The sequence below is a fragment of the Petaurus breviceps genome, unplaced genomic scaffold (assembly GCF_028583685.1).
Source record: "Petaurus breviceps papuanus isolate PSGF00001 unplaced genomic scaffold, PetGlider_PUasm1.0 180, whole genome shotgun sequence".
NCBI classification, from domain to species: Eukaryota; Metazoa; Chordata; class Mammalia; order Diprotodontia; family Petauridae; genus Petaurus; species Petaurus breviceps.
The window spans coordinates 2,284,945-2,309,901 of record NW_027185782.1 but is presented as its reverse complement, the minus strand read 5'-3'; the positions used below and the strand labels follow the sequence as shown (position 1 = coordinate 2,309,901).

Below are 24,957 nucleotides of genomic sequence, written 5' to 3'. Positions count from 1 at the left end.
TTTTCAGGGGAGGGCTTATTTTAATGAACATTGACAGCAATTTTAATAAACAGGTAAATGTGAACAAAAAAAATGTACCTTTATTCAATAATGAATTCAATAAAGAACAGGATGACGCGCTCACTGCTGCAGCTCTGATTGGATGCAGCTCGGAGCGCGTTTGGGGGGGGGGACAGTGCACACAGAGGGTACCATAATGTAGCGTGTAGCGCAGGGGATCACCTTCACTACAGTAGCAATCTCAATAAGGCTTATTTTCTGGGGAGGGCTTATTTTAGAGGAATCTTACACAGTAAGGGGAGGGCTTATTTTCGGGATAGGTCTTATTATCGGGGAAACACGGGTACTATATGTAAGGCACTGTTCTAGGTGCTGGGGATATAAAGACAGAACCAAAATAGAACCTGATCTTAAGAACCTTACTTACATTCTACTGGGAGAATGCAGAGTGTAGGATAATTAGATAGGAGGTAATTTGAGAAGGGAGAGTAACTGGGAAGAGTATGGTGGAGGTAGTGGGAGAAATCAGGTAAGGCTTAGCAGAGCAAATGTTATCTGAGGTATGCTTTGAAGGAAGCTAAGGATCCTAAGATATATAGCTGAGTAAGAAGTGCGTCCCAGGCATAGGTGAGAGCCTTTGCAGAGAAAAAAAGGGAGGAATGTCTAGATCAGGGAAGATCCAGTAAGCCAGGCCAGACTGATGGAATGTAGAGTGAAAGCAGAGGAATAAGATCAGGTTGGAGTCAGATTGTGTCCGATATTCTAAGTTCCTTCCCAGCCCTGATATTAGTTTCCAGGACCCCTCCTTGCTCTGACATTCTACATTCTAGGTTCTAAATGCCCTTACTCTTCCATGAGCCTAGGTCTCCTCCCCAGCCCTGGACTACATTTCCCAAGATGCCTCGGCCTACACGCCTGCGCCGTAGAGGCGGTGATGGAGCGGTGGGGCTGGGGGTGGGAGAGGACCGAAGTCCCAGGCTGGGCGATGGGTTCTGGGCACCTTTGTGCCTAGGGGCGCGCGGCGGCGGCTGCGGCTGCGGCTGCGCGGGGCACACCGGGGCTCCTGCAAGCATCCTGGGCCGGGCGCCATGGGGGATCAGAAGGTAGGGGCGAGGGCCGGGGTGAGGGTGGGGGTGCAGATGGGAGTCGGGGCGGGGCGCGCGCTGCACCAGGTGCTGCAACAGCTTACTCTCTGCCCGGTCCCTGGCTCAGGCGGGCCTGGTGTCCGGCATGGGATGTGGGGTTGCGGGGCCGACAATAGCCGGCAAGGGTCCATGAGGGCTGGCGGGGAGGAGCCCCTTCTACGAATGGACCCAAAGGTCCCCCGCCACCTGGCCTGGAGCAGAGTTGGGGCAGCCCCAGTCCCGCCCACCATGCTGAAGACCCGCATTGCTGCTGCAGCCTAGAAGCTGGACTGGGAGAGGAGGCAACTCCCTCAGCCTGGGGATTAGTCCCTGGTACAGGTTGTCAGCCTCCAGGCTACTCCCTTTCTCCCTTTCCTCCACCTAGCCCCAGCTATTCCCTTCCTCACCCCCCACCCTTTCACACACATCCAGTCTATTGCCTTTCTAAGCTATTCTTCCTCTGGCTTTTCTCTTCACTCCCACCATCACCCCCATCCAGGCTCCTTCCTAGCCAAGTCCAGTTCCCACAATTTCTTGTGTCTTCCTTGAACCCCTGGGTCTTGGGACATGAAAGATATTGGGGGTCATGTGGTCTGGGATGGATTCGTTAGACTTCAGGTGAGGAACGGACATTGTGTCTTGGGTGTTGGCACAGGAGGCGCTGAAGAAGATCATCACGACTCTGGCAGTGAAGAATGAAGAGATACAGAACTTCATCTATGCCCTGAAACAGATGCTGCTGAATGTGGAGGTGGGAGAGATGGGGGAGGGGCAGCCAACTGGGAACAGCTGGAATTCCATGTTCTAAAGCCCTTCCCAGATCCCACTTTCTATGTTCAAGTTTCCTCCCAGCTTTGACATTCTGTGTTCTAAGGGCCTCTCAGCTCCAACATTCATTCTGTGGTCTATGTCAGGGGTGGGGAACCTACAACCTCAAGGCCACTTGTGGCCCTCTAGGTCCTCAAGTGTGGCCCATTGACAGAATCCAAACTTCACAGAACAAATTACCTTAATAAAAGGATTTGTTCTGTAAAACTTGGACTCAGTGGAAAGGCTGCACCCAAGGACCTAGCAAGCCACGTGTGGCCCTGAGGCTGCAGGTTCCCCACCCTGGTCTATGTTCTAGGGGCCCTCCCAGCCCCAGCATTCATCCATCCCATGATCTATATTCCAAGGGCCCTTCAGTTCTGACATTTACTGATCTAAGATTCTAATCCATTCCCCTGTTAGGCCAACTCCAACAAGGTCCAAGAGGACCTGGAGGTGGAGTTCCAGTCACTGTTCTCCCTGCTGGATGAGCTGAAGGAGGGCATGTTGATGAAGATCAAACAGGACCGGGCTAGCCGAATCTATGAGCTCCAGGTGAGTCTGCTCCTTCTGAAAGTAAACTTCCCAGATCTAAGAGAAGAGGCACAAATTAGAAAAGACTGAGAGGGGTGGCTAGATGGCGCAATGAGTAAAAGTGCCGGAGTCAGGAGGACCCAAGTTCAGTTCAGGCCTCAGACACTTAACACCCACACACACCCACACCCACACCCCCCCCCCCACAAACTAACTGTGTAGCCTTGTGCAAGTTACTTAACCCCAATTGCCCTCCAAAAAAAAACGCAAAAAAAAAAAAAAGAAAGAAAGAAAAGACCTAGAGACTTTACTGGGCTCCCTAATCCAGCCATACTCTGCTCCTTCCAGTAGACTTTTGGAAATGCCTCTTCCCTTTGAAGCCTCATTTCCTTTTCGGGGGCTGTGTGTGACCTTTAACAAGTCACGTTTCCTTTCTGAGTCTGTTTTTTCATCTCTAATATGAGACATTTGGGCTAACTTCCTTAGAAGGTCTTTTCCAACTCTAAACTTCTGCTCCTAAGATTCCACCCAAGGCTAAACTTCATTTGCCACTATTTGGACCATAGTACCAGCATTCTAGTGATAATAACCGACGTTTATGTACCATTTGAATGTTAGTGTTTTACAGTTAGGTCCAGATTAATGCAAATGAAGAATCTTCTTCTAATTCATACTATTTGACATTATAATTATTGAAAATTAGTAATTGATTCCAGCCTGTGGTCCTGAAATCAATTTAACCTGTTTTTTTGAGTTAGCATATCAAGCCCAATGGAAAGATGAAATGCAGATTTGAATAATACCCCCACTTCAGGGGATTCAGTATTCACACTAAGCTGGATCTAGCCATACATACATTCTCATTTGATCCTCACAACAACCGTGTGAGATAAGTGATTACAGAAGAGGAAGCTGAGACTGGAGAAATGAAGGGACTTGCCCATGTTCACAGAGCCAGCAAAAGGCAGAGGTGGGACTCCAGTACAGACCTCTCTTGACTTCAAGTCTCATCCTTGTTCTAATCTATTTTTTCTCTAGTCTTTCCCCATCTGAATTCTATACTTCCTTTAAACCTGAACTCAAGCTGTACCTCTTCCAGGGAGCTTTCCCAGCTCCCAAAGCACCCCATGTCAGGCTACTAGATTAGTCTGCCTAATGAGCAGCTCTGGTGACATTCTTCCTCTGCTCAGGGAGCTCTTCCTGCTGACAATGAGAGTCCAATGTCAGCAGCCTGGCATTGGCAGCCCTTTAGACCCTTCCCCCATCTCCCGTTTTCAGCCTTTTCTTTCCCTTGCTCCCTTTTCGCTCCAGCCTGGTCTAGCTTTTCTCTTTCTCCTGAACAGTCAATATAACTATAGTGGAAAGAATGCTGGGTTTGGAGTTGGAAGGCCTGGGTTTGAATTTCAGCCTTACCACTTACTTCCTGGGTGACCTTGAGAAAATTACTTCTTCCCTCTGGTCCTCGGTTTCCTCATTTGTAAAATGGGTGTGGGTGAAATAAATGGCCTATAAGGTCTCCTCCAGCTTTAAATTTATGATCCTATAAAGAAAATTTGACTTTGCTGCCTTTCAAGCCTTCACTATCCCATCACAAAGCTCTGTTAGCTGAAAGGGACCTGAAACTTTATCCAGTCTGAACTGTACTTCATCAGGAGTGACCCAGTGTTCAAACCCATAACAACAGACCTCTAGAACTTCCCCCTCCTGACAGAGCCCATTCTTCTATTAGGATGTTCTAATTGTTAGAAAGTTTTTCCTTATTTGGAACTGAAATCTTTTTCTGCAGCAACCACCCATTGCTCTCCTGTGGTCTTATAATTTGTTAATTGTGTCTAGTGTCCTTCTTGGCTGCATCTCCAAATTCCACCCATCCTGTAAGGTTCAAGCAGCATGGTGTAATATAAATAGTACTGGCTATAGTCTGAGGACTTGAGTTCAAATAAATAGGTGTGGATGATGTGCTTACCAAATCTGCAGATGACCTGTAAAGGTGGGACAGATAGCAAACAAGATGATGACCCAGTCAGGACCTCAGAGGGCAGAATGATGTGCCAAATCTGAAAGGATTAAGGTTAAGAAAATCAACTGCACAAACACAAGATAGGGGAGGTATCTTTTGAAAAGTTTATCTCAAAAAGATCCAGGGGTTCGAGTGGACCACAAGTTCAGTATCAATGGCAGCCAGAGAAATCTGATGTCATCTTGGGCTGTATTAACAAAGACATAGTGTTCAGAGTAAGGGAGGTGATAGTCTCACTGTCTTATGCTCTGCTTAGGCCCTATTTGGAGAATTATGTTTAGTTTGGGGGCACTAATAAGCTGGAGTGAATTTAGAGGAAGCTGATTCTGATAGTGAGGGGAATTAAAATCCCCTCCAAAAGATGGAAGGATCAGATGAAGGAACTTGGATGTGTAGCCTGAAGGCGAGATATAGGATGACTTTCTTCAGGCATTGGGAGTGCTGTCACCTAGAAGAGAGACTGAGATTAATTCTGCTTGGTACAGAAGTGGCAGGAAGGCAGGAGGGGAATGTAGTACAGAAAAAAAAATCATGGGTCAAGTTGCTGAGAGACAGAGTTAAGCTTTATAGAAAGAAATTTCCTAGTAATAAGTGCCCCAAGTATAAGGTGCTAGCTTAGGAAAAAGCCCTCCCTTTAGGGTGGTCTTCAAGCAGATTGTAGATGATTACTTTTCAGAGACCTCTCCGACAGGATTTCTTTTCAGCTACGGGCTGGATGCGTTGACCTCTGAAGTGCCTTACACCACTGAGATTTTGTGATTCTATGAATCTTGGCTCTGCCACTTACTATGTGACCTGGGCAAATAAACTTCTACAAGCCTCAGTTTCCTTATCTGTAAAATGTAGACGTTGGCTCACTTTATTTGTGGAGACCTCTATTAAATCTTTACTGTGTGATAGATACTGTACTAGAACCTGGGCATACAAAGACAAAAGTGGAATAATCCTTGCCTTTGCAGAGTTTATAGTCTAGTGGGGGTGGCAAGTGGGTTATAATATACATGTAAAGATAAATAAAAAATGGATATTAGAGAATTTGGGGAGCAAGGCACTCAGCTTGGGGGTCCAGAAAGGATAGCCCTTTCTTTGGATCCTTGAGTAAAACATTAAGGAAAACCTTCCTTCTTCCCCTTTCTTCCTGGCTGTCCTGCTCAGTGGGCCCCAAAGCTGGGAGGTCCCTTTGCATGGCCCCTTCTCCATTTCTGTGGCTCCTTGTTGCCCAGCACAAAGCCTGGCCCTGGGCATGGGGACACTTCAGGGCTTGCTTGACTGACATTGCATCTTCTGCCCCATCTCTTCCCCTCAGAACCAGCTAGCAGCCTGCACCAAGGCTCTGGAGAGCTCTGAGGAGCTTCTGGAAACGGCCAACCAGACTCTGCAGGGAGCAGACAACCAGGATTTCCCACAGGTTTGGGACCATCACTTGCGGTTAGCTGGGGAGAGTCTTGGTGGGTAGGGTTGTCCAAGGAGAAGGCTAGGGACCAGGCCTTGTATGGGTCAATAACAGTGATGAAAACAACACTAACAGCATTAACCGACATTAAGAAATCACTTCCAGGCTTGCAAAGGGCTTTACATCCATGGTTGCTGTTGTCATTTGTTTGGTCTGACTATTGGTGTGACCCCATTTGGGGTTTTCTTGGCAAGGATACTGGGGTGCTTGGCCATTTCCTTCTCCAACTCATTATGCAGATGAGCAAATAGGCAAACAGGGTGAAGTGACTTACCCAGGGTCACACCTCTAGTGAGTATCCAAGGTCAGATTTGAATTCATGAAAATGAGTCTTTCTGACTCCAGGCCCAGTGTTCTATCCACTGCACCACCTAGCTGCCCTGCTTATATGGGCAGGTATTTCATCATAGCCTTTCCTTGGCATTTTAAGTGCTTTCCTTTCAACCTGAGATACAGGCTGTATAAGTTACTGTTGCCAATGAACTGAGGCTGAAAGAGGGGAAGTTACTAAGCCAAGGTCATACAATCAGATATACTTGAGCTAGGATTCACACCCAGGCCTCCCAGCTCATTTTTTCCCCACCATAAAATGTAGAAGTTTATTAAACAAAAGTAACCCCTGGGTTGGTGGCTCTAGGAGGCAGGTTTGGAGACTGTGGGAGGACGGGAGATGGAGAAGACTGTAAAATGATGGTGTTGGACTAGAAGGCCTCTGAGGCCCCTTACAGCCCAACATCTGTGACTTTAATCAAGGGATTGAAGCCATGCAGAATCTCCCACGAGACCCTGTTCCCTTTGTCAGCATGAGTTAGGGGAAGGAGCCCTGGATTTGAGGCTTGGTGCTGGAACTTCCTACCAGGGTAACTGAGTAAATCATTTCCCCTCCATTTCCTCATCTGTAAAATGGGATTAGCAGTATCTGCAGCACCCATGGCACTATTCTGAGGAAAGCTCTTTGTAAAACACTCAGACGTGGGGATTGTTATTTTCTTTGATTCCTCCAACAAGCTCATACTGTTCATCAGAAGCCAGCGAGAGAAAGGCAAAATCAGCTCTATCCTCCAAGGGCATAAATTCTACTGGAAGATACAAAAGAACATAAATAAGCGGACACAGATGAACACAAAGAAAATTCTTTCTTCCTTCTCTGCTCCCCTGAGATCTCCATGAGGGAGTGTCACTCATTTCCATATCTCTCAGCACCTAACATGTGCTGTATACAGTAGGCACTTAATAAATGCTTGTTGGATTGAGTCAAACATTTTTTAAGTGTCTGCTGTATGCAGGGCCCTGTACCCAATGCTGTGGATACATAGATGAAAAACAAGTCCTCTACCCTTAAGGAACTTCTAGTCAAACACACACATATACGCATATACAAATATACAATATATTGTATTGTATACACATATACAAATGATAACGTGATTTAGATCTTCCTCACATGATCTGAGAAGCGACTGGCCTCTAACAATGCAGATCACAACCCACGCCTGTTCTCTGTTCTGTGCCATTATTGCCCATGTTTCCCCTAGGCTCAGTAGAAGGGGTCCCCCTGTGGTGCTGGGGGAGCCTTCCCTGCTTCTCTTGATATTGTAAGGATGCACGTGGAGCCTGTCGTCCTGAGCCTTCACGTCTCTATTTCCAGCGCGTACATTACTTCCCTGATGGCATTGTTTGTCCTGATTTTTCTTCTCATTTCCTTCGTTGATGCACCTGCTCTCCCTCACGATGCACCTCCCCCTGCCTTTGTGCGTTATTTCTTTTACCTTTTTGGAGACCTCAGTGTAACATCACTCACAGCCATGCAGCGCAGTCCCAAGGGAGTTCAGGCCGAGGCCTGGGGACCTCAGGGACGGGGAGGGGAAGTCAGGGAAGGCCTCGGAAAGAAGAAGCCGACTACATCTGAGCTGGGTCTTGAAGGAGCAGCTTATGACCTCAAGGCCTTGCCAGTCTGGTAGGGGGGTAAGACACAGATACAAATAATTCACATAAAATTTAAAGGGTCTTATCTGTGTGTTATTGGGTAAAGAGTAGGGCAGAGAGCGTAGAATTTGAAGTCAAAAGTCTTGGGTTTGAATCCTGTCTCTGCTGCTTACTATCTTTGGGCAAGTCACATAACTTCTCTGGGCCTCAATTTCCTCATCTGTAAAATGAGGGGGTTGGACCAGATGATCTCTGACCTTGCTTTCAGTTCTAAAGCCTATGAATTTCCTCCATTTCTTCCCTCTTTTTCTCTCCCCTTCTCCTTCCCCACCTTTCTAGTGGAAACAGGGAAACAGGAAGCCTGGGTTTGAGGCTTCAGCAGCTCTCCTGCTAACTTACTGTGTGACATTGGGTAAATTCCATCTCCTCTCTGGGCCTTGGTTTCCCCTCTATAAAATGAGGGGTCGGATGGATGGATTAGGTGATCTCTGAAGGCTCATTTTGCTCAGAAAGTCTGACTCTTCCCCTCTCCTTCCTTCTTCCAGGCTGCCAAACAGATAAAGGACAGGTAAGATTGCCCTACTTGTGGTAGTAATGCCCACTGGAGGATGTTCACCCCACCCCCCTGCAATTGGGTATCTCAAGGAAGGCCCCTTACCCCCCAGCCTCCAGGCCAGTATCAGTCCAGAGATGAGGTGGAAGTTCAGTGGGACCCAAAGGATTTAGAATTTGGAAGGGACCTTAGCAATCACTTACCAAAAGGCCTCTGTTTTACAGTGAAGAAAATGGAATCCTTGTGAGGTTAAGTGACTTGCTCAAAATCCCACCAAAAGTCAGCAAATAGGCTCAGCCTCTAGTTCGGTCCTCTGACTAAAATTCAGGGTTTCCAACTCTCAAGGGAGGGCAGGATTCTCTGAAGGGAGGAGAAAGAACCCTCCATTTCCCCTACCCATAGTTCCTGGTGGGTCCTGGGATGCTAGACCCTCCAAATGAGCCCAGCCCTTCCCCCCTGCAGTGTTACCATGGCCCCGGCATTCCGGCTCTCCCTGAAAGCGAAGGTCAGTGACAACATGAGCCACCTCATGGTGGACTTTGCCCAGGAGCGGCGTCTCTTGCAGGCCCTCAAGTTTCTACCAGGTGAGGAGTGATATTGGGGACTGGCATGTAGCCTGGGATCTATGGGAGGCAAAGGAGAGGACTAGAATAAATGGCAGAAATTTGAGAAGGCCAGACTTCTCAGCTGGCAGGTCCCAGGGTCCAAGCTCAAAGGGGAAGTTGACCCCTGATGCCCCCTCTCCTTTCCAGTGCCTAGTGCCCCCGAGATTGACCTCGGAGAGTCCCTGGTGGCAGATAACTGTGTGACGCTGGTATGGCGGATGCCGGATGAGGACAGCAAGATCGACCACTATGTGTTAGAATATCGGCGCACCAACTTTGAGGGCCCGCCTCGGCTCAAGGAAGACCAGCCCTGGATGGTGATTGAGGGCATCAGGCAGACCGAGTACACGCTGTCTGGTGAGCAGATGATCCCCTCCTGCAGGGCAGAACAGATGCAGTTCTCTATTCCATCTGTCCCCAGGCTCTAGCGGACCCTGGGTTGGAGGTCAGGGGACTCCACCATTGACTTAGTACAAATCCTTCCTCTCTCTTGGCCTCAGTTTTCCCATCTGCAAAATAAGACCGTTGGACTAACTGATCCCAAAGGACTCCTCCAGCTCTGTCATTCTGTGAACTTTAGAATTGTTCATACTCAGTATTATGACTTCCTGAATGTGCTAATTAGTAGTAATATTATTTTAAGCCGTGGTAATGCTTCATATTTGCAGTAGTAGCAATAACAATACTGACTAGTACAAATTGTTTTTTGAAGGGGCAGCTAGGTGGCGCAGTGAGTAAAGCGCCGGCCAGGAGTCAGGAGGACCCGAGTTCGGTTCTGGCCTCAGACACTTAACACCCACACAAAAAAACTAGCCATGTAACCTTGGGCAAGTTACTTAACCCCAACTGCCCTCCAAAAGGCAAAAAAATATTTTATTTTTGAATGGGGGAATGTAGGGCAATTGGGGGTTAAGTGACTCGCCCAAGGTCACACAGCTAATTTGTGTGTGTGTGTGTCAAGTGTCTGAGGCTGGATTTAAACTCAGGTCCTTCTGACTCCAGGGCCGGTGCTCTATTCACTGCACCACCTAGCTGCCCTGAGTAGTACAAATGTTAACAGAAGTAATAATAATATTTATATATGGTGCTTTAAAGTTTGCAAAACACTGACAAATATTTCGTTTTAACCTCACAACTACCCTGGGAAGTAGGTGCTATTATTATCCCCATTTTACATATGAGGAAACTGAAGCAAACAGAGGTAATTTGCCCAAAGTCACCGAACTAATAGGTGTCTGAGGTAGAATTTGAACTCAGGTCTTCACCACTCAATTTTAGTGCTCCATCTACTGCACCACCTAGCCCTGGTGATAAGGTTATATGATATAATCAATCAGTGTACATTTATTAAGCCCCTACTATGTTCCAGGCACTAGGGAAAACAAAAGAAGAGAAAAAACAGTCCCTGCCCTCAGGGTGCTTATAATCCAATTGGGGAGACAACATGTAGATAAGTACATACAGAGCTATGTACAAGTTCAGGCATTTCAGTTGGTTCTGACTCTGTGACCCCATTTGGGGTTTTCTTGGCAAAGATACTGGAGTGGTTTGCCACTTCCTTCTTCAGATCATTTTACAGATAAGGAAACTGAGTGACTTGTCTGGGATCAGACAGCTCGTAAGTGTCTGAGGCTGGATTTGAACCCATGTCTTCCTCATTCCAGGCCTGGTGCTCTATACAGGATAAATAGAAAATGATTAACGGGGAAAAGACGTTGGAATTAAGAAGGATTGGGAAAGGCTTCCTGTAGACGGTGGCATTTTAATCAGAATGTAAAGGAAGCAAAGCAGGTCAGTGGAGTGGAGGAAGGGAGCTGGTCCAGGAATGGGGAACAGCCAGAGAGAATGCCCAGAGCAGAGAGATGGAGGGTCTTGGTCATGGAACAGCCAGGAAGCCAGTGCCACTGGACTGAAGAGTATGATGCAGACAGGAAGGTGTGAGAAGAGTGGGAAAGGTCTGAAGGGAGTTGAATGTCCAGCAGAGCATTTTGTATCGGATCCTGCAGGCAGTGGGAAGCCACTGAAATTTATTGGGGAGGGGGTCTCAATTCCATTGGATTGGCACTTTAGGAAAGTCACTTCAGTTACTGAATGGAGGTTGTAATTTGAGGAGAGACTTGAGACAGGCAGACCCCGCTCAGGCTACTGTAATCATCCACGTGTGAGGTGACAAAGGCCTGCACCAGAGGAGAGAAGGGAGCATATATGGGAGATGCTGCAAAGGGGAAATCAGCAGGCCTTAAACATAGGAGTGGGGCGGGGTGAGAGACAATGGGGAATCCAGGATGACTCCAAGATTGTGATCCTGAGGGACTGGGAGGAAGGTGAACTGCCTTCTGCAGTAATAGGGAAGGCGGGGGGAAGGGTTTAGGGGGAAAGATAATCGATTCTGTTTTGGATGTAGTCAGCTTCACCTATCTACTGGACATCCAATTTGAGATGTCTGAAAGGCATTGGAGGTCAGCAGAGAGATTGAGGTAGGATGGGTAAATTACAGAATCATGGAAACTGATGAGATCACCAAATGAGGTAGTATATGGGGAGAAGAGAAGAAGGCCTACGATGGAACCTTGAAGGACACCGAGGGCTAGAGGGTGTGAACTGGAAGAGAATCCAGCAGAGGAGACAGAGAAGGAGAGGTCAGATCCCTAGGAAGAAAACCAAGAGAAAGTAGTGCCCCGAAAACCTAGAGAGAAATGAGTATTAAGGAGAGAGTGATCAGCAGTGTCAAAGGCTGTGGAGAGGTCAAGGAGAAGGAAGATTAAGAAAAGGACATAGGACCTAGAAGCTGAGAGATCATTAGTAACTTTGGAGAGAGCAGTTTTGGTGGAGTCAGGCCAGAAGACCGATTGTAAGAGATTAAAAAAAGAATGAGAGGAGAGAAAGTAGATAGCCTTTTGGGAGAAATTTAGCTACAAAGAACCAAAGAGACAGAGAAAAATAGTTAGTAGGATCAAGTGAGGGGTTTTAGTTTTGTTTTGTTTTTAGGACAGGGGAGACATGGGCATATTTGTATGCAGTAAGGAGTGAGCTAGTAGGGAAGGAGAGACTGAAAATAAGTGATAGTATAGAAACACAAGGACCAATCTTTTGGAAGGAACGTGGTGGAATTGGGATCACTTGAACAAATATGAGAGTTGGCCATGTTAAGGATTGGATGCCAAGCTGACCTTGTAGCCAGGAAGGTCGGGAGTCATCTCACCTCTGACATGCTGCCTCTGTGAGGCTGCACCAGTCATTTCACTTCTCAGGGGTCTAGACAACCCTCTGAGTTTATAAACTGAAGAGAAGGTGTTGACCATGAGCAGAGGGGGCTTCCTTATTGGGAGATTCCTATCTCATTGGTCCAGGCCTAATTTTCAGTAATGTAACTGATATTCCATAAGGGGCCACTTCATAGTGTGACTTCATGCTAAGGGAAGTAGTAATGCCATTCTACTGGGTTTAGGATTGTTATTTTAGGGCTATCCAGTATCAGTACTTGGAAGTATGGCTAATAATTTTAGAGTTATTTAGTATTAAGCATCCTCATTCTTAGTAAGATCATAACATTTTAGAGTTGGAAGGTTAACTCAGAGATTGTCTCGTTCTGTTGTTCCCATTTAGTGATTGTTCACCATGATGGGCCAAGGGCTTCCCACTCAAAACATTTCATGACAATTTAAGAAGAAAATAACTGCAGATTATAGTAATCTTATGAGGTCTTGCTGGATTACTTCTTTTTTTTAAACTTTTTTTATTTTTCTATTTTTTTAGTTTACATCATTTCCACAAGATTTTGAGTTTCAAATTTTCTCCCCATTTTCCCCCTACTTACCATCCCCAAACAGCAATCCCACTGAATATCCCCTCCCCCAATCTGCTCTGTCCCATATCTTCCCCCAACCCCCTCCAACTTTCCAGTAGGGCACAGGGGATCTCTATGCCCCAGTGCCTTAATATCTTATTTCCCAGTTACATGTAAAATAATAATAATATATTTTAAACATTTGATTTTAAACCTTTGAATTCCAGATTCTTTTCCTACCTCCCTTATCACCCACCCTTACTGGGAAGATAAGCAATTCATTATAGGTTGAACATGTGTAGCTATGCAAACCATTTCCATAGTGGATATATTGTGAAAGACTGACTATATTTCCCTCCATCCTATCCCACCCCACTTGTTCTATTCTCTAGTTTGATCCTGTCCTTTTTCAAAAGTGTGTGCTTCCAACTTCCCTCCTTGCCCAGCCTGCCCTCCCTTCTATCATCCCCACTCGTGTCCCCTTCCCCCCTACTCTTCTGTAGGGTGATACCCTATTTAGTGTGGATGTTATTCCCTCCCTAAGCCAAATTCAATGAGAATAAGGTTGACTCATTCCTTTTTTGCCTTCCTGTTCTTCTCCATTGTAACAGTTTTCCCTTGCCTCTTCTATATGAGATAATTTACCCAATTCTATCTCTCCCCATCTCCTCTTATTATATTCCTCTCTCACCTCTTAATTTCACTTCTTAAGTATCATCCCTTCTTATTCAACTGGTCCTGTGCCCTCTGTCTATGTATACCTGTACACATACATACACATAGCCACATATGTATTCTTACGCCCATATACCCTCCTATATAGACATATATATATATATGTATGTATACATATTACATATTATATGTGTATATATATATATACACACACACACATACACACACATACATTTCTATTCCCATCAACTATTCTCATACTGAGAAAAGTTTCATAAGTTACAATCATCATTTTTCCATGTAGGAATGTAAATAGTTCAACTCCGATAAGTTCCTTATGATTTCTTTTCCCTGTTTACCTTCTCATGCTTCTCTTGCTTCTTGTGTCTGAATGTCAAATTTTCTATTCAACTCTGGTTTTTTCATCAAGAATGCTTGAAAGTTCTCTATTCCATTGAATGATCATATTTTCCCCTGAAACATGATACTCAGTTTTGCTGGGTAGGTGATCCTTGGTTTTAATCCCAACTCCTTTGACCTCTGGAATATCATATTCCAAGCCCTTTGATCCCTCAGTGTAGAAGCTTCCAGATCCTGTATTATCCTGATTGTGTTTCCACAGTATTCAAATTGTTTCTTCCTGACTGCTTGTAATATTTTCTCCTTGATCTGGGAATTCCAGAACCTGGCTATAATATTCCTAGGAGTTTTCTTTTTGGGATCTTTTTCAGGTGATGGGTGGATTCTTTCAACCTCTATTTTGCCCTCTGGTTCTAAAACATCAGGGCAGTTTTCCTTGAGAATTTCTTGAAGGATGATTTCTAGGTTCTGTTTTTGATCATGGCTTTCAGGTAGCCCAATAATTTTTAAATTATCTCTCCTAGATCTATTTTCCAGGTCAGTGGTTTTTCCAATGAGATATTTCACATTGCCTTCTATTTTTTCATTTGTTTGGATCTGTTTAATAGTATCTTGATTTCTCATAAAGTCACTAGCTTCCATTTGTTCCAATCTAATTCTGAAGGAATGATTCTCTTCAGTGAGCTTTTGAGATTATTTTTCCATCTGGCAAATTCAACTTTTTAAGGCATTCTTCTCTTCATTGGCTTTTTGAGCCTCTTTTGCCATTTGAGTTAGTCTATTTTTTAAGGTGTTATTTTCTTCAGTCAGGTTGTTGACTGTCATTTCATACTTTTCTTGCATCATTCTCATTTCTCTTCCCAATTTTTCCTCTGCTTCTCTTATTTGGTTTTTAAAAACCTTCTTAAGCTCCTCTATGGCCTGTAAGCAGCTTATTCTTTTCTTGGAAGCTTCTGGTGCAGGAGTTCTGACTTTGTTGTCTTCCTCCTGTTCCATGCCCCAATCCTTTTTTTGTCCCCAAAAAAGGAATCCAAAGTTGGACCACTCTGCTTGCCTTGCTTCCTCTGCTTGCTTATGTTGCCACTCAGTTATTTGACTTGAGCTTTTTGCCACAGTAGAACTCTGGTACCTGAGTGGGAAGCTTTGTCCCAATTGTTAGGGTTTTCTCAGATGCTGGAGCTATTAGTTGGCTGCTCTCTCAGAAGCCTCCACACACTCTGGCACACTGTTCATGCACCCCAGGAACCCCACCCTAGACAGTGAACCAAATCCAAGCAGGTTAAAGCAAGAGTGATTACCCCTCAGACAGTTGCTTAGTCCCCCTACAATCTGCAGACCCAGAGCTCTGAAGCAGCCATGTGGCAGTGGCTGCACTGCCACCGGGCCTCAGCTGCTTCTTGCCCCAGGGGCAAAGGCTGGACCACACTCCCAAACTCCCAGGTCCCAAAGTCCACACTGCACTGACCTCTCACTTTGTCCTTAGCATCTATGGGTTAATAATTCTGGAAACTATCACAGCTGCTGGTGTTCTGAAGTCCCTCCGGCTGATGGCTGGATGTGGCCACCCTAAGGCTAAAACCTCACGCGGGGCTGGGCTTGGTTCCCAGAGTGCTGTGCTGGCTGCTTCCTGCTGGCCAGCCAGGCTGTCTTCAGTGGGACGTTAGCTTCTCTGTGTCATTTTGTGGATTCTGTAGCTCCAAAGTTTGTTTAGCATCATTTTTTACATGAATTGGAGGAGGTAGGAGCAGGAGCCCCAGGGAAGTCCTGTTTCTACTCTGCCATCTTGACTCCACCCCCCTGGATTACTTCTTTTAATTCTGAAAGAATGTCCCACATAAAAGATTCATAATTATTTTATAGAGTTTTACAATTTTATATCTTCTAGAATTTTTATAATTATAGGTAGAATGACATTTTATATTTCATAGTTATAGCACAAGCTTTAATTTGGAACTGTTTGGACAAAAGTTATCTTTCTAGTTATTATAAGCACTTAATTAATAAAAGAATCTTATAAGTAATATATTCAATTACCCTGTGAGTTCACAACACCTTGTTGCTGTTGTTGAAAAGGGTTAATGGAAAATACCTCCAAAACTTTGGGATGGGCAACACTGATCTAGTCCAGCACCCTCATTTTGCACATGAAAAAAGCTGAGGTATGAAGAAGTTGAATGATTTGGCCAAAGTCTATTGGTAGAGAGCTTAGATTCAAACTCAGGTCATCTGACTCCACATCCAGTGACCTTTCCATTATATAAGAATGCCTGCTGGCCTCAGTGTTAAGGTTAGTAGCAACAGGAGGAAAATAAGGGGTGCAGGGGGTGGGGGGAGAGGGAGAGAGAGACAGAGAGAGGAGAAGGGAGAAAGAAAGGAAGAAGGAAAGAAGAAAGAAAGGAAGTAAGAAAGGAAAAATGAGAAAAAGAAAGGGAATGGAAAGAGAAAAAGAAAGGGGAAAGGAAGGGGAAAGTAAGAAAGATAAAGAAAGAAAGGAAAGGAGGAAAGAAGGAAGGAAAGAATGAGGGGGAAAAGGAAGGAAGGAAAGAAGACAACTCAGTATTCTTAGCACTTTGGGTGTTAACTCAGTAGTACTTGTAGTTGTAGCTTGACCCACTGTTAGCATTGTTACTTAGAGAACGAATTTATTCCTTGGGGTACTGCAGTTTTATTTCTCACCAAGAAGTTATAATTATTATTGTGAGATATCTGTGGCTTCCTTTTAGGTCTGAAATTTGATATGAAATACATGAACTTTCGAGTAAGAGCCTGCAACAAGGCAGTGGCTGGAGAGTTCTCAGAACCTGTCACACTGGAAACCACAGGTAAGCAACTCCCTTCCTGTTCTTCTCTTTCCCCTCCTTTGAACCTTCTTTAAGAGCTTTAGACTCCCAGTTCTAAGGGCAACCTTGGGGTCATTCAGTTCCATCTTCCTGAGAAGACTTGCCCCAGGGAGGGTCCCTGCCTGCCTTTATGAACAGACACTTTCCACAGTGAAGAGGCAGTGACCAGTGGCCAACTAGCAGCCCAGGAAAGGGTCTAACTTCACTGTTTTGCACTGTAGTTTAAGCTTATTCCCTCTAGTGACCCTTGGTATATAGTATAATAACTTGTATTTTTGTAATGCTTCAGTGAAAATATTATTGATCCATTTAAGAGATGAGCTAAGAGGCTCAGAACATCTGTCCTTCCTCACCGTCACCTTCCTCTCCTCTTCAGTGATTTGAAGATTGTGAGTTTTTAGCACTATTGCTGACCTGCTGCTCTTTGGCTAAAGTGTCTCTGGCTCTGGGCTCTCACGGAGCTCCAGGTAGGGGGTTGAGGCTACCCCAGATGACATGGTTTGTGCCTCTTGACAGCTTTCATGTTCCGATTGGATGCCACGACATGCCACCAGAACTTGCGGGTGGAAGAGTTATCGGTGGAATGGGATGCCATGGGGGGGAAAGTTCAGGACATCAAGGCTCGAGAAAAAGACAGCAAGGGTCGGACTGCTTCTCCAGTCAACTCCCCAGCCAGGTAATCCCTCTCCTCTCCCTGGAGTCCCAAGGTCTAAGGGACTGACACAGCCCTGCCTTTGGGAAGCTCCCAGTTTGGAAGGGGCAGAATGTAAGGCAAATACCTGGAAAACTTGCAACAAGCATCATTGTTGCATGGAAGAGACCGTAGGTTTTTGAAGACTGTGCCAGTGAAGTTCTATCAAACTGGACAGACTTTAGGTCTTCTTTCTAAGGGCCAGCCTCTCTCAGCAGTGGAGAAGCTCAGCACCAGTAGGCTGACCAAGGTCAGTCCAGCTAAGAAAAATTTCCCAATGACCTTTGGTCCTCTACTGCCCTCTTGTGCTTCCACAGAGACAGTGACAGAAATAGGTGGGAGAGGGTATGAAGAATCTACTCTGAATTTGAGATCCTTGCCCAATGTCCCATGAGTTGACATGCCACTGGAGGAAATTAATTATATCAAATTGACACATTCACTATGAACCAAACCATAAGGAAAAAAGGAAGTTAAAGCCAAATTGAAGGATGTCTCTCAAGGTTTTCCTTGAAGTGGTAATATTAACAAAGCATTTTGCATGTCCTGTCTCAATTTATCCTTGATGATTTGTCCTTAATAACTCTGTGATGTAAGTTATTCTCATTTTACAGATGGGAAAACTGAGGCTGAGAGAGGTTAAATGACTTGCCCAGGATCACAAAGCTCATAAGTGACTGAGTCAGGATTAAAACCTGGGGCCTTCCTGACTCCAAGTCCAGCGCCCTATCCCTTGTTCCACCTCATCACTTTAAGAAGCAAAAAGTTAATTTTATTGTGATTCCAAAGGCAACAGAAGCATCATTTCATGAGACAGTTGATCCCCTTGCATTACAGTGCTTATGATGAGTGTTTGCAAAAAGACCACCATCAGAATAATTTCGGCATCTGGAAAGAATAGGGAAGTAGAGAAATTCTAACACAAAAACCCAAACTCGATAAGATCCTCCCTATTAAAACAATGTGTGCTTTAATACTTGGTGGCTCCATTGAGGAAGTGGGTATAAGGAAAGATGATGACAAACAGGTTAGGAAATATAGCTCAAGACTAAATACACAATAGAGGCCAATTTGGAGCTTCATAGCTCTATATTTATGAACAATTTCTTCAGGACAGTGTTCCAGAGGCAATAATCATGGAGAGCACCGAAAAATATCACCCAAAATGAAATCAACTTAGTCTTAACAGAGAGAAAACAATTGGTTACCATGTGGGAGTCATTTCCAAATCAGATCTCTGTGGACAATCAAACCATTGACTAGTCAATAGTAGTTAGCATTTATATAGTGCTTACTATTGGCCAGGCATTGTGCTAAATGCTTTGCAATTATCTCATTTGATCCTCATGACAACCCTGGGAAATAGGTGCTATCAAGATCCCCATTTTATAGATGAGGAAACTGAGGCAGGGAGAGTTAAGTGACTTGCCCAGGGTCACATAGCTAGTAAATGTCTGAGGCCAAATTTGAACTCAGGTCTTCCCAGCTTCAGGCCTAGTGCTCCATTCACCGTGCCACCTAGCTGCAAAGGTCAAATTATATACTAAATTAAAGGAAAGTCTAAACATGGGATGTGGCATGTAATTAAAACAGTCTGAACTGGACCTATTTAAATAAGCTATTTGTACCCTAGACTGGGAAATGGATTCTAGAGTATTGTGTTGCCCATGTAGGTTATGTATGTTCACATAGGTTGTCTAATTCAGCTCATGGAGAAGTATGGGCAGATAACCCTGAAATCTTTCCCACCCTTCTCCCAGGAAGACTATGATTTCCTACCAAGAGTGGAAGATGAGGTTAGAATGAGAATCATGATGCTGCCTTTCTGTTCTCTTCTTAGTGGGAGTTCTCAACTAGACCTATATCTGTCCCACTAAACATTGCTGGTCTAGGGGAACAGTTTTTAGGTTCAAATCACTATTTCTTATATGGGAGGGTACCCCAGGCTTAGGGTGTCTAGGTGCACAGTGGATAGCGTGCTGGGCCTAGAATCAGGAAGACTCATCTTCATGAGTTCAAATCTGGCCTCAGACATTAACTAGCTGTGGACCTGGGAAAGTCATTTCACCCTGTTTGCCTCAGCCACCTCAAATGTAAAATGAGCTAGAGAAGGAAATGACAAACCGCATCTTTGTCAAGCAAACCCCAAATGGGGTCATGAAGAGTTGGGCATGCCTGCAAAACAATTGAACAGCAACACAAAAAAACCCAGGCATATGCCCAAAAGCTTGACTTTTCCCACCAAGTGCTAATTACTCAAAAAGACTGTCACAAATAGTGAATAAATGGCAAATAAACGCATTCAAGCAAATAGAATATGGGAATTGGCTTCCTACCGATTAGAATATATCAGCAAATACACAAAAGTGAATGAGTTTTTCAGATGGGAGTCAGATGAAATCTTGTTTTACCCAAGGGGAAATTCTCAAAGGCTCGAGGCAAGCTGGAACAGACATGTTGAGGAGCCAGCTTTCCCTCCCTATCTGCCTTCCAAATTCTACCTCTCCTCATGGCAAGTTGGATCCCAGAAGAGTCTAGAGTACCATATATCCTCTGTCAAGGAAATGAAGAATTTCTCTCCTCTCCAATACTTTTTTTTTTTTTGCTTTTTGGAGGGGGAAGTGACTTGCCCAAGGTCACATGGCTAGTAAATATTAAGTGTCTGAGTCTGGATTTGAACTCAGGTCCTCCTGACTCCAGGGCCAGTGATCTATTCACTGCACCACCTAGCTGCCCCTCTCTCCAGTACTCTTCATGAACTCTTCCCTTCACACAAGGCACACAGCATCCAGTAATCATTTTCTCCACCAGATTGGAGAGTCTTATGCAAAATTCTCCAGGCTTGAAACCCAGGTTACAGAATAAAAGGACATTGCCACAGATTATCACCAGTCCTTAGGAAGTTTAGCTGATGCCAACTGCCAAACAGAAAAACCAAAAGAACCTAAAACTGCCTTGGCCAGTTTATCATTTGATCTCCTGGTCAAGTAGAGAGAGATGAGAGTCAAGGACAAGAATGGATTAGAACATAAACGTGTTTGTGAAATTGGACAGATTGTGATGGAAGACTGAGCAGAATCCCCTCAAAACCCTGAGCAACAAGCAAGTTTACAGTTTGACAAGAGACCCAGATAAATCAGGTGACTCCTAGATCATTTGATGATGAAATTCAAAAGAGGATAAGGAATAGGAAAAAATGGGAAAAAAAAAAACCTGAAGATTTCTGTAAGAAACGATTTTCTTCTTCAGTGACAGTGGCATCACCACCACATTTGGCCACTCTTATAATAGACCCTGTGCTGTATGAACAAGTAGAAATGGCCGTAAAATTCAAAGACATGGCGTCTACATTAGATGTTCCAGAGATGATTCCATTTTAAAGGCACCGATGATTTGATTCGCAGGAGGGATAAATAAATGTTTAGGAAAAATCACAGCTATTGTTGCTATTTTTAAAAAAAAGACCATCAAGAAAATATTCTAACTGCTAACCTATCAGCTTGTTTTCCCATCTCTGTGAGATCCTAATGAGAATAAACTACACATGCATCAATCAAAGCATCCCTGATGAAAGGAGTAGACAGGCTTTCCATAAGTGATATTCCATCCGTATTGTCATGAAATCAACTGAAAGGTGCAGAGACTACAAGGTCCTGTTGGGTTTATTGTGTGTTGATTATTTAAAAAGTAAAATTTAATTGAATGCATAAAATGGCGCCTTCAACTCAGTTCACCAAGAGTTTAAGTGCCTCCTATTGTGCCAAGCCACTGTGCCACAAAGATAAACGTGAAATTGTCCCTGGCTTCAAGGCTACCCTCCAACGAGGTGCCTTTTCCATATATGTCAAAACCATGCAAAAGTCCCTAAAATCATAACGGAGATAACCCATCCTCTGATTATCACTATCCAGCAAAGCCCAGACATCTGTCCGCTCAGTGAAGGTGTTTACTACCATCATGCGGGATGTCCAACACAGAGTCTGAATGGAGAAGGGATTCTGTTATGGGTGGTAAGGTGGTTTTGATGCTTCTGTTTGTGAATGATGTTGTACTGATTGCCTCAAATCCCAGAACACTGCAGAGCTCCTATAGGAGATAGACAGTCACTCAGGGGGAATTGTGTATCAGGTAAGATATATGTAAAGTGCCTAGCACAGTGTCTGACAAATAATTGGCACTTAATGAATACTTGCTCCCCTGCCATATAAGAGTCTGGTTTAACTATCCATACAGAATAAGCCAAGTGGATGAAAAACACCTATTGTCCAATCTATGACACGCTTTTAAATGGATTACCCATAGAGTTGGGCCTTTCATCTTGGACTGCTCCCAGAATTGAATAGGAGTGTGGACTGTGTTGCATCAAGAAATTGAACAGCATTTATAATGACCCCAAGCTTCTTCCTGAAGCAAAGGCCCATGAATTTTTTTAACACCGATGTTCTTCCATTAATACTCCTTGGCTTCAAGTTCATAGACTAGCCCAGTCTGAAGAATTAAAGTTGCCATTCCCACAAAAGAGAGTCAGTCAGTGGGCAAAAATAGGCTGGAGCATGTCACTGATGAACAACTGCTCATGGCATAAAAGATGTCATCAGAGACTGCGATGGCCAGAAAAGGAGGTGGGCCAGTCATGGAGTGAGAGTGAGGCATAACACAACAGTAGCCTGTGATGTCAGCATTGGTACCCACATTATCTCATGCAATCTGAATGAGGCCCCAGCATGTCACATGGACCCCTTCCTTGTGGAGGATTGATGAAAGATAATGGACAAGGGCATAAGAAGGCATGGATGGATTGTGATTGATCTCTACCACTGGAGGGATGAAGACTCACCTAACTGAGGTCATAGGTCCACTGAAATGCTGAGGATGACAGCAGTATGCAGCAGCATTGTTAGTAGTGCATTAGTGTTAAAGGGTAACATTTTTAAAATAAATTTTTATTTCTGTTTTTCATGTTTTACATTATCATAGTTTTTCCCAGTATCCCCTCCTTCCCTGCTCAGAGAGCCATTCCATATAAGTAATAGTATTTTACAGGAAAGGAAGAAAGAGAGAAAAAAAGAGAAAGAAATAACACAATTGATCATTGCATTTGAAAAAGTCCAAAAACATGTGCATTGGACACCACCTGTGGACCTCCTACTTCCATGAAGGGATGGGTAGGGAACGTCCTCCCTAGCTCTTAATTTGAGTCATGCTTGATCTTTATAAATAGGCTAGTATTATTAGCAAAGGTGGCTGTAAGCTCCTGTATCTGGATGGAAACTCAGTTGGACTAGAGATGAATGGAGGAGCGAGGTAGGGGAGGAAGAACTGCCCATTCACCTGAACCTGCTTAATGTTCACAGATGTGCCCAGTCTCCCAAGAGGATGCCCTCCGGGAGGGGAGGCCGAGACCGATTTACCGCTGAGTCCTACACTGTGCTGGGTAAGATGGAGGTGACGTGGGGCTAGAGGGATGGAGGCAGAGGGAGAGGGCCATGTGGCCAGGGAAACTGAGGGACTCCTTAGTGGGGCAGGTTCTGGGAACAGTACCCAAGAGCCTGGAGTTGGGCCTCTTTCTGCCTCTCCTTCAAGGCTCTCACGTGAGTCCTGGAGAGAGTGAGATGGGGGCTTGGGACCTTATGGATGGGAGAGACATATGTGGGAGGGTGATGTCAGCAGGACTCCAGGGGCTTTGTAGGGAGCTGAGGGAGGAGTGGGAGACCTGAGGCTCTCTGGACAAGCTCATCCTGCCCTCCCTCTGTTATTCTTTAGGAGACACCCTCATTGATGGTGGGGAGCATTACTGGGAGGTACGCTATGACCGAGACAGCAAGGCCTTTGCAGCAGGTGTTGCCTACCGCAGCCTGGGCCGATTTGACCAGCTGGGCAAGACGCCGGCCTCCTGGTGCCTGCACCTGAATAACTGGCTGCAGGTCAGCTTCACAGCCAAGCATAATAACAAGGCCCGGACGCTGGATGTGCCTCTGCCGGACTGCATTGGGGTCCACTGTGACTTCCACAAAGGTGGGGGGCCTTCCTGGCCTATCCCCCTCTGCTGGGTCTGTTGTCCCTCTCCCTGTCCCTCCCCCAAATATGACCCTTCTTCCCCAGCCCCCTCCCCCTTTTGGTTTCCCTGTCCTGCTGTCCACCTCCCCTTCTGTCTGACCCATCTGTCTGTCTGCCTGCAGGGGTCCTGTCCTTCTACAATGCCCGAACCAAGCAGCTGCTTCACACTTTCAAGGCCAAATTCAACCAGCCACTGTTGCCGGCCTTCATGGTGAGGGGGAAAGGGCTCCCAGCCTCTGCAGTCTGTGCTCAGTGTGTCTGTCTGACCCCCCAATCCCCTCTGGACTTTTTCCATTTCTCCTTCTGAGCCCCAACTGCCCCATGATCCCTCTAGTCCCTGACCCTCAGCTCTTTTGCTGCCTCCCTGTCCCACAATCTCTTATCCCTCACCTTCACATGAATCAGTTAGATCCCTTTCTGATTATTTTGAGCCCTTCCCCCAGCTTCACCCATCCTCCACTCTGAGCTTCTCCACCCCCTCAGCCCCTCCTACTGTAGCCTCTCCCTCTTTGACATCATCCTGACTCCCTGAGAGGCTGCACCCGGGGCATCTTTCATTCTCAACCTATGGCCCTTACAGGTGTGGTGTGGAAGCTTCCAGGTGTCCTCTGGCCTTCAGGTGCCCAGCTCGGTGCGGTGCCTGCAGAAGCGGAACAGTGCCACCAGCAGCTCCAATGCCAGCCTTACCTAGACTGTCTTGTCCTGCCCCAGGCTGCTGCTCCTGCCCATTCGTGACCACCTCGGGCTTAAAAAGGGCCAACTTCTGCCCTGAGCCTTGGGGTGTCCCTAGGGCCATGACCTCAGAGAGTGGACTTGCTGGCTACTCTGCTCTCCCTAACCTCCCCTCGACTCAAATCCCTATCTGAAGGTGATGTGAAGCCCACAGCAGCCTCTGAACCCTGAAAGGGGTAGTCCCCAGGGTGGCTCTGGCAGTCCCCTCCCTTCAGTTACCTCTTCTCACAACAAATGCTGCTTTGGGCCTTAACACTAGACTGGGAGTCCAGAACTAGGGCATGGAAGGGTGGGCTAGGGCTGGATTCATTCTCCTTCTCTTCCCTCCCACCCCCATCCCCCAATTAAAATGAAACACACCTGGCTAGGCCCATGTGGTGGTCATTTCAGACCTGGGTTGAGGACTCAGGGCCTTAAGGGTCTAAACTCCTGTCTCCCTAAAACTGGGTGAGTGGGGAGAAACTGGAGCCCTGGCCACAAGAGACAGAAACTGGAGGTGTCTCAGGTCCAGAACCCCGGGGCAGAACCCAGGCTTCTTCCACTGCACTGAGACAGAAATTGAAAAACTCTGCTCCTGACCCATGGTGATCCTGGGCAAGTCACTGTCCCTCTCTGTGCCTCAGTTTCCTGATTGGTAAAATTGGTTTTAAAAAAGAAAGGCTTTGAACCAGATGATCCCCTGGCTCCCTTCCAGCCCTGACATTCCATGTTCTTTGTTCTAAGGGCTCTTTCAGCTGTGATAGTCTGGGTTCTCAGGCGCCTACTGCCCTAGCAGGCTATACTGGGTGTTTTA

The 24,957-nt window shown here is 45.6% G+C and overlaps 1 protein-coding gene across 2 annotated transcripts; it reads left to right on the top strand.

Moving 5' to 3' along the window:
* The first annotated feature begins 928 nt into the window (after positions 1-928).
* On the top strand, positions 929-24,526 carry FSD1 (fibronectin type III and SPRY domain containing 1). Of its 2 annotated transcripts, XM_069086809.1 has the most exons (13): positions 929-1,103; positions 1,780-1,875; positions 2,355-2,486; positions 5,792-5,893; positions 8,410-8,432; positions 8,880-9,001; positions 9,170-9,379; positions 16,568-16,666; positions 17,201-17,360; positions 22,730-22,809; positions 23,139-23,390; positions 23,555-23,643; positions 24,013-24,262. In XM_069086809.1, the coding sequence occupies exons 1-13, from the start codon at positions 1,089-1,091 to the stop codon at positions 24,121-24,123; spliced, it is 1,491 nt and encodes a 496-aa protein (XP_068942910.1). In that variant the 5' UTR covers positions 929-1,088; the 3' UTR covers positions 24,124-24,262. The 2 variants fall into 2 exon arrangements, with proteins under 2 accessions (XP_068942910.1, XP_068942911.1); XM_069086810.1 differs by lacking the exon at positions 23,555-23,643 and having other exon boundaries at positions 24,013-24,526.
* Positions 24,527-24,957: the final 431 nt, after the last annotated feature.

Coding starts and splice junctions, on each gene's coding strand:
- FSD1 (XM_069086809.1), top strand. Junction 5,894..8,409: donor ACAACCAGGATTTCCCACAG/GTTTGGGACCAT, acceptor TCCTTCTTCCAG/GCTGCCAAACAGATAAAGGA. Junction 9,002..9,169: donor GGCCCTCAAGTTTCTACCAG/GTGAGGAGTGAT, acceptor TCTCCTTTCCAG/TGCCTAGTGCCCCCGAGATT.